The 9,780-nt window shown below is 43.6% G+C and overlaps 1 protein-coding gene across 1 annotated transcript in view; it reads left to right on the top strand.

Moving 5' to 3' along the window:
- The first annotated feature begins 3,292 nt into the window (after positions 1 to 3,292).
- IGSF5 (immunoglobulin superfamily member 5) overlaps positions 3,293 to 9,780 on the top strand; it is a 16,254-nt gene continuing 9,766 nt past the window's right edge. Inside the window, exon 1 of the mRNA XM_015425578.1 lies at positions 3,293 to 3,361. Coding sequence (XP_015281064.1) covers positions 3,293 to 3,361 — 69 coding nt within the window. The remainder of the gene's footprint in view (positions 3,362 to 9,780) is intronic.

Genomic DNA, 9,780 nt, shown 5'->3' with positions numbered 1-9,780 from the left:
TCTCTTATGTTCTTATGTTCTTAGTAATGTATGGCTGTGAGAGTTGGACTATAAGGAAGGCCAAGCACCGAAGAATAGATTCTTTTGAACTATGGTGCTGGAGAAGACCCTTGAGAGTCCCTTGGACTGCAAGAAGATCAAATCAGTCAATCCTAAAAGAAATCAACCCTGACTGTTCCTTGGAAAGCTGAAGCTCAAATACTTTGGCCACCAAATGAGAAGGGAGCACTCACTGGAGAAGACCCTGATGCTGGGAAAGATAGAAGGTCAAAGAAGAAGGGGAGAGCAAAGGATGAGATGGTTAGACAATATCACCGATGCTACCAACATGAAATTGAGCAAACTTCAGAGGATGGCAGAAGACAGGAGGGCCTGGCGGGATCTTGTCCATGGGGTTGCGAAGAGTCGGACTCGACTGTGCGACTGAACAACAACAGCCACTAAACCACCTCTTTTTTCATCCTTTAATACTTTAACTGAATAATCATCATTGTACCTTTATTGGCATCGTAAAAGGGAAACATTAAACGAATACAGAAATATTACAAGTTAAAATATCCTAAAGTTACAGTATATTGCTTCGTATAAAAACGGCAACATGTAAATTTTTTGCCACACCACTAAACCACCTCTTTTTTCATCCTTTAATACTTTAACTGAATAATCATCATTGTACCTTTATTGGCATCGTAAAAGGGAAACATTAAACGAATACAGAAATATTACAAGTTAAAATATCCTAAAGTTACAGTATATTGCTTCGTATAAAAACGGCAACATGTAAAATTTTTGCCACTGACTCAGTTATATTGTCACCAGTGTTGTTAAATAAAAACAACAGTTTATATACATCAGGAAAACCCATAATGCTGGATAAGATTGAAGATAAAATACTTTGTATGGTATTGTCATAATAAGGACATTCTGACAACACATGGGACACTATTTCAATAGTTCCATTTAAACAGGGGCAATGTATTAATAAGTGGTATACCGTATTATTCGCTCCGTAAGTGGGAGGGAAAGTGTGTGCGTCTTATGGAGCGAATACTGAAAAAAAGAGTTCATGGGAAGGCTGATCTAAGCCCCGTTCAGCCTTGCCAGCGGCTCCTGTGGGCTTGGGAGGGGGCGAGAAGGTTGAACGGGGCTTGCAAGGCACACCAAAGCTCATACATTGAATAAACTTTTGTTGGACTTAAAGGTGCCATTGGACTCTGAATAAGAATATAGTTATAGTGGGCATTTCAGGAAACTGGTATGACAAAGCAAATCAGCTGTTCATGTAGAGAATTTTATACATAGCAAGGATTTATTTTTAAAACTGAGACCATCTTTAAGCAAAAACATCATTTAGGATCCTACTAAAAAAGGTACAGAAAGGTGTTTTTTTTTAATAAAACAAGGAGATGTGGCTGCTAGAATGGAGATTGCTGTAATTAATCTAGCTCTGTATTATAAGAAGGTCATAGGGATAGAGGAAGATCTGGAAAACATTTGGAAAGCCAGATTTCATTATTGTCATTATCATGTAAATTGTCCTTTAAACTATTCATAATAAAACTTGCTTATTATTTTCTGGAACTATGTGGTTGGCATACTAAAATTTACTATGCACGATTAAAGTTCGCTGCCCGTGGATGGAAGGCCCAGGGTATGGAATTAGATGTCCAATGGAGACAGATGGGTTGCATCTGTTGAGTACTACAATATCATTGGGGCCAAAATAGCAATTATTCACAACTTAATTGACTTGTCCACACAGGAAAATTAATTAGCAAATGATTGCTGAAGCACAGGAGTTAGCAACCTTTTATCATTAAAGGGCCAAGCTATTTCAACATTCAGAGGGAGATGTAAGAAAAGCACCAGTAGAAGAAAGGCTATTTGGATAATGGAAACTATGCAACTTCACATTATCCTGCCACCTTGGTTATTGTAACATGTTGATCAAAGTTTCTGCAGCCCAAACAATGATTCTTGCAGCACACACAAGTAAATTACATATACAGAGGAACACTTTGTGAGACTGTTTTAATGCACTGGCATAAATCAGTCCAATACTGGCAATTGTTCACCTCTATACTTTGCTTTTCTGTAAAGAATTTTTAAGGTCCCTTTCATATGGGGTCTTTAACTTCCATTGGCTTCTGAAAACAAAGACTTTTTAAAAAAAGTTTCCCCACACCATAAGGATAAAACACAACAAAAATTGTAGCAAAACAAGATTTTGGAAAGTTTGGATTAAATCTTCATTTACTGCAGCAGGACGGCGTTTTATTCTTCAGGTGCGTGAAACCTTTGCCTTCAAAAGCCAAAATGGATTTGAGCCTGTACCCCCCCCCCAGCCCTTTAGTCCCATAAAAAGCTTTGCCTGCTATTCACTTCATGGATGGGATAAGAAAGACTAGGTGGTTCCAGTGAAGTGTTGAAAATGGACATTTAGGGTCCTTTCTGGAGTTTAACCTCTGAAAACACATTTTAAAATACACAGATTACAAAACTCCATGCTACAATATTAAAAGGTCTCTCTAAATGAATCCCACTCTCAGACTAAAGGTTGCTTCAATTTGCTTCAGCTTTTTCAAAGGCCCTGTGCTGTGCTCAGTGATGGCAATAGGTGTCATCATTTCCTTAACTTCCCTGAATGTTTCATTTGAAGTGAGTTTTGTATCTGCAGCCTTTTTACTTCATGTTTCAGCAGACCCTGTTAATGATTGAAAACTGGAATATGCACATTGGTTGCACGACTGAGCCTTATCTTAATAGAGATAAAGCTCTAATACAAAGAGCAGGGTGGAGAAAACAAAAATGTCATGAGATGTTTTTCTTTAGGGCCTTTCAATGAATTGTGAAGTGAAACCAAAAGGATAATCTGATTGTACATATGAGGAGTTATTTTCAGATGCTAAAGAGGGAAAAGGAGAAATGCTCTTCTTTAAAAGAATCACTGAGACTTCTCAAGACACTTTCAAGCTATGATCTTCAGATAATAGGTAAGATAACACCCAATCCATGGGTGGGACAGGCTATTCCTCTCTGATAAAAGGTACAGGTCATTGTATTTTTTTCTCTCCTGGGGTGGGGGAAAACAGAGAAAATGACTTTGAACAGAGAAATTAGTGGGAAGGAAAATATTCAACACCCCCATTTTTCTTGTCTTTTGTCCAAGGCGCAACCATCCACAGCTTCTGCACCTGATAAAAGAAAGCCCTTTAGGAAATGGATGTTAACTCTTCAATATTAAATCCTGACTTGAGTACAAGTTAATAAATAACAAAATCCAAGCGTAGCGATGAAGTACGATAGTCTAAAGACCACTTCTTTTACATTTCTCCTTTGCCTTAACTCTCCAGTCTCGCAAGTATGGATATGACCTATTTGATAGAAAGTTAAGGGAATCCCTCAGTGCTGGAAAAGACATTTAGAGTGATTGTATTATATATTACAAGAAAGGGGACCCGCGGAAATCACGGGGGTGGGAGAAGGGGCGGCTCGAGAGCGGATCGTCTTTCTTGGTGACTTACTCGAGAGGAGACCTTCCCAGGATTCGGCTGCCGGACTCTTTGCCGCCGTGCCCCATCCGAAGCCCCCTCCCCTCTCCCCATTCAGAAGCAAGCAGTTCCAGTCCCGCCGCAAAGAAGCACTCCCATAAATCCCCGTCGTCGGCCTCCCCCCCCCCTTCCCTGCCGGCGGACGGAGACCCAGCGGCCGAGCGCGGCCCAGCCCTCCTCTTCCTCCTCCCTCCATCAGCATCGCCCCCACCACCTCGGCCTAGTCAGGGGCAGTGCCGCCTCTTTTTCCGGGGGAACTGAATGCGCGCTCGCCGCCTCAGCCCCCCCTACCATTCCCGCCCGCCGGCCGTATCAGGAGGCTGATGAAGGGCTGGGGATGCCTCGGCCCGGGCGGGGGAGGCGACGCCGTCAGAGGAGAGGAAGCCGGCGTTGAGTAGGCTGATGAAGGGCCGGGGACGCTGCTCGGCCGCTGGCATAGGCTAGCCTGATCTCATCAGATCTTGGAAGCTAGGCAGTGTTGGACCTGGTTAGTATTTGGATGAGAGACCACCAAGGAATTCCAGAGTCACTATTCCCTACGGAGTCACCATAAGTTGGGTGTGATTTGGCAGCACTTTACACACACACGGTATCCAAAGCTGGCCTCATTGTAGACAAGGGAGCCAGTCCTTGGCTATTAGGTGCAGTGACAACACAGTGAATGCTTCTCTCTTTCAGGTTCAAGGGAGAGAATGCTAAATGGATAGCCTTCAGAAATGCTTTTGGATGACATTGAGCCTCTTGGGTTTTTTAACAGGTATGTTCCTCTTTAGATTGACAAAAGAAAAGTTGAAGCCTTTCATTAAAATCAACTGCTTGTCATGTTTTTAAAGCTATTACTCCATTGAACATTGAATGGTCAGAATGAAATTTGGTTAATGTGTTCAGGGCACAATTCTGTGTTTCCTCTTGAAAGCCAGTTCATCATCACTCCCTCCAGTCATTTCCGAAGGAAGTAGGAAACAGCAAAACAAAATAAAATTGTGCTGCCTCCTTTGAACAATGAGGGCCAAACTATACCTCACAAGGGAAATCTGTGATCAGATCACTGTATTGTTTTTTTAAGGCAGGGATCCCCAACCTTTTTGAGCCTGCAAACACATTTGGAATTCTGATACGGCATGGTGTCACAAAATGGTCAGTCAGAAAATAGTCAAGCAAAAGCCCTGTTGGCCCTACCAAATTCCTAAAAACACTTGGTGGGCACCAGAAAAGGTATCAGCAGGGACCCATGTTTTAAAGCTTCAAAACAGTTGTGGGGGAGGGGGTAGGGAGGGAAAGTTTGGATCAAAAGTTCGAGGGGTATACCACTTTCCCCCCAATACCTCACACTTCCTTGAAATCATCCTCCCTCCAAAGCTGCTATACACCATAGTGAAGAAAGGACTATTTGGTTCCCATATGGTTATCTATCTTTCCCCTTCATGGTTAATAGCAACTTTGGAAGGAAACTTTTAGCAGGGGAAATGCCAGGAGGGAAGGTTAAACTCTCATTCCCAGAACTGTGAACTCCCTCCAGTTCTTCCTGTTTTCCTAAGGCTGCTTAGCCTTTTAAAGAAGACAGCTGATTCATGATTAGATGTACTGCAGAATGTGTTGTTTGCCTCTGAGACAGCAAATGGAAGTTGGTAGTAGAACAATTTTCTGTATTTCAATGAGAAACCCCAATTCAGCCCCATATTTTACAGCTTCAGCAGGGCAAGAAGCTGTAAAACAAAACATAGTACTACTTCTTCCTTGAAAACTGAGACACTGCAATGAAATTCAGTGTTTAAATTCAGGAAATTTAGGTTGTGGTCTGTGGCGAACTGCACTTTTTAAAAGCTTAGAAGTAATGTACAAACAGCTGAAGGACTGTGAAGGGTTAATTCTTGGGACTTCCGGCTGATGGCGGCACACTAGCAGACTCACCTCCTGGACCTCCCGGGGGTGAAGCTGCGCTGCAGCCGAAGGAGGGGGTGCGCAGGTTCGTCACCCCCCCAGAGACCCGGCTGAAGGGGCTCTGGCTATGGGACTCCCGACAGGTTGCCTCTTCACCGGCGCGATGCCGGGGAATTGAGGCGCCTCTCCGTCCCTATGGTTCTTTGAGCTGTGAGGCCAAATGGAACTAAGTGACGCCGACCGGGGCAAGTGCAGGAGGTCGAGCGACAGAAACGGAGCTTAAACGAGGTCTGATGACCAATTATGAACGTGAGTCCAATTAAAGCATACTAGTTAAAATGACCATGGAACAGAAAGTGAGGCGAGCGGGGGAGGGACGCCTCCCATGCGCATGAACTTTTAAGCGAATCGGAGGGGGGGAGCGGAAGAGAAAGCGAACAAAACTGTTGAGAAAGACTTACCAAGGCGAGCTTGAGCGTATAAGCACATATTCAGAGACTTTTAAAATACTGCCTAAAGTAAACAATCTATAAAGATGGCGGGGAAGAAGACGGAGAAAGAGAAATTTCTAAAAATGAAAGGAACTGAAAGCCCAAGACCGGAAGGAACCAACGAGCTGGCAAAGACATTGGTGGAATCCATGCGCCCCCTACTGGATGAGATGAAAAATCTCAAGGAGCAGCTGTCAACAATGAATCAATTTATCACCACTCAGCAAAAACAGTTGAACGAGACTCTTAAAATGATGAATCAAACAGCTGAGAAGGTGAAAGAAGTGGACGCCACTGCCCAAAGGGTGAAGAAGAAAGTACAAAAACTGGAAAAGAAGCAAATCTCCGCGGAAGATCAGCTGTTACAACTACAAATGGAAAAAGCTAATATGATTCTTCGCTTCCAGGGCATTCCAGAGACTAAGGGAGAGAATCTGAAGGAACTGATGAGTGAAATTCTGGCCCCAGTGACAGAGACGAAGGCGGAATCTTTGCTGCGCGATATGGATGTGGCCTATAGGTCCTATTCAGGATATATAAAGAAAAATAATCTGCCTGGGGAAATAGTGATAAGATTCTCGAAGAGGCATGTGAGGGATGCAATCCTGAAAGCGGCATCTGGAGCACCCTTGAAAGTTGGAGATAATACTATCAGAATTTTAAAAGACATTCCATTTGAAATAAGACAAAGGAGAAAGAAGTACAAAGATTTAATTCTTTTTCTCCAGACATATGCAATTGGATACAGATGGCTAACTCCAGAAGGCATAACCTTCAAAATTAAGGACAAAAAGGAAAAGATTGACTCTGTTCAGAAAGCATGGGGATTTTTAAGAGTCCAGCTGGGAGAGCCAGAGGAGGAAGAGAAAGAAAGGATGGACAGCAAGTCCAGTGGCGAGCTGGACTCGGGGTCTTCCGGAGAGGACTCTCTATCAGAGAAAGGGGAAGCTGTCCCTAAAAGTCCTTATAAATTGCGTAAGAGACTGGGCAAGGGAAAATGAAGGCTGAAGGACTCTGAATTGTGCCTTTGAAAATATTGACACTAGGTGCTTAGGGGTCTTTCTTGTTAACTTTCTTGTTTATGATTTGAAAAAGATAATACTATACTTGACTCAGTTCATAATGGGACTAGCGTGATTGAGAGATAACGTATGTTAAGCTAATTTGATGATCGCCTCTCTTTGGTTTTTACGTAGTAGTGGGTATCTTTTCTTTATCCCTAAATGTAGTCCCTTTCCTTATTTCTGTTGTAGTTTGTAGTCTTAATAAAAATGCAATAAAAAATCCCCTCCGGAGGGCAAAAAAAGGGTTAATTCTTCACAGAAACAGAGAGCCTTGAGTGACAGGCTGCTCCAAACAATCTGATTGGAGCAAAGAGAGACTTTAGAGCTGCATGCTGAGCAGAGATTTAGTCAGATTTCTGCCTTGACTGAGTTGAGTACTGACAGTCTGATTTCAGCCTTAGCTGAGAGAAGTTCGACACAGACAGAAGAACTGGGAGAAAGTTGGCAAGGAAGTTTGGGAAGTCGGCAAAGACTCCCATTTGGGCCAAGGAAAGGGGATAGATCTTCTAGAGAGAGAATAAAATTCCCTACCCAGTCAACCAAGGAGTTTGCTTTGAAGAGTGCAGAGATCCCTGGTTTGGTGTGGTTAGAAACTGACTGTAGAGACCTTAAGAGTTAGTTAAAAACTTGAGATGAGTACTGGTGTTTCAAGAGAAGGGGTTCGGAAATTAGAAAGAGAGTACTAGCTTTCTGGAACCCAAAAGAGTCACCCAGAACACTGGAACAAAAGCTGTTCAACATAAAGATTTAAGTCACTGTGAAAAGCTTAAGAAACTCTCATTAGCTTGAAACATAGAACTAAAGTCTGTGCATGAACTGGTTTTACGTCAGAAATTTCAACCTCTGGTTTTACCTGACCTTTCTCCTTTATGCTAAATAAAATATTTTGTTATTTTTGATTTTCAAAATGCCTCAAGTGCCATTTAAGTTGTTTAAGTTAAAGTGGGCTCCTGATCCTTCCCTCAGTTTCCTGGGCTAAGCCAACAGCCAAAATATCGTACAGTGACAGGGTGGGACAGCCAGAGTTATTCAGCAAAGAAGAAAACAGAGGGAAAATCTTGCCTCTAAGGGAGGGAAATGGATGGGCCGTCATAGGGTCCCAATCTAGTGTCCCACTAAATCTTCCCCTACCCCTGCCACATGCACTCCTTGCACATGCAAAATTTCCTCCCAGTTAAGGAAGTTTCCCCCCCCATTATTTCCCGAAGGTTTAGCTGTCATTTACTCCCCAGAAATGTGTTCTAGTATCCATACCAACTGTGTCAAACCTAAGGCCCGCAGGCTGGAAGATGCCCACCCATGGCTTTAATCAGGCCCGTGGCTCTTTTCTTCCCCCCTCCCCCTCCTGTCCTCACCTTTCGAAGCTGGAGGCTGCTGAAGTTCCCAGCTCCCTCTGTCTTGTCTTTGCCTGCTTCACAGGAAGCTCTCCTGGGCTTGCAAAGCTACAAAGAAAATACAGAATGGATTTTTCTATTAAGGTCTTTGCACCTAGATAGAGTAACAGCGTTCTGTGCGCCTTGGTGTTTAGTCATGCCGGCCACATGACCACGGAAACGTCTTCGGACAGCGCTGGCTCTTCGGCTTTGAAACGGAGATGAGCACCGCAACCCTAGAGTCAGATTCGACTGGCTTTCGAGCAAGGGAACCTTTACCTTTGCCTTTTTTTACCTAGATAGAGTACTCTGGGATTGTTTCCAGCAATAGAAACAGTACTCTGGGACTAGAATGACAGCCCCCAGAGGAGAATGACAGTCCCTAGCAATAGAATCTATGTTCTGGGACTGGAATGACAGGGCGCAGAGTGGAATGACAGCCCCTGGGAGTAGCAGCAGCATTTTGGGAATGGAATTCCACTCTGGGGGCCCTCATTCCAATCCCAGAGCACTTTTGTTACTCCAAGGGACTGTCATTTCACCCTGGTGGCTGTCATTCCAGTCCCAGAGTAATCTATCTGGGCCCAGAGACCTTAATGGGAAATCCATTCCACATTTTCTTTGCAACTTTGTCTGTGCTGCAATGTATTTCAATGCAGTGGAGCTCAAGAAGTTTCACTTTCTAGTGTTTGTATAGTTGAAGCTGTTGCTTGCTGGAGTTGTCTCCTTGCAAATACAAGGTCGATGTTTTGAGCCAGCTTCCCTCTACTGAAGGGACCTAAGAACAGGTGCCTGAGTGAGTACTCTAACCTGGGAACCCACAGCCAAAGGGGGGCATTACACTTGAGAGCCACTGCCACTCTGAGTAGACCGGGGTGGGGTGGGAGAGAAACTTGCAATGTCCAGCCATTTTATGTACCTAGGCTCAGGGCATTTTATACTTTTAATTTATATTTTTAGTTTCTGCTGTGATCCCTGTGCTTTTTTTGATGTTTTATTTTAAAAATTGCATTGCCAAACCCCACTATCCCCCAACCTTCCCATTTTAGGCAGGCATCTTTTTTTGGTTGGGGGGGGAAGTTTGGGAGGTGTCAGTTATCAAAGACTGTTAAATAAACAAAATATCACAAGTTTTAAGCATATTTGTATTTTACGAAAAAAATATTCAATTGTATCTTTTCTAAAGTTTATATCTCTGCTACCTGGCATAAAATTTATTCAGGGATCATTTCGTAGAAAAAGAGCTAGGGGAACTCATTAGCATAACTCATTAGCATATGCCAGACCCCCTGACATCACCGGAAGTGTGTCATAGCCCACACCCCCCGCTCCCAACGGTCCCAGCTGCCGGCACCGGCCTTGCAACTCCACTGCCGAGCCTCATGAGGGGCCCGGCGCTGGACCTGCAAGGCCGGCGGGA

This window comes from Gekko japonicus, unplaced genomic scaffold, assembly GCF_001447785.1.
Source record: "Gekko japonicus isolate JY-2015 unplaced genomic scaffold, Gekko_japonicus_V1.1 scaffold868, whole genome shotgun sequence".
NCBI classification, from domain to species: domain Eukaryota; kingdom Metazoa; phylum Chordata; class Lepidosauria; order Squamata; family Gekkonidae; genus Gekko; species Gekko japonicus.
The sequence above is the reverse complement of the archived record's forward strand: the minus strand, read 5'-3'. Positions and strand labels throughout refer to the sequence as shown.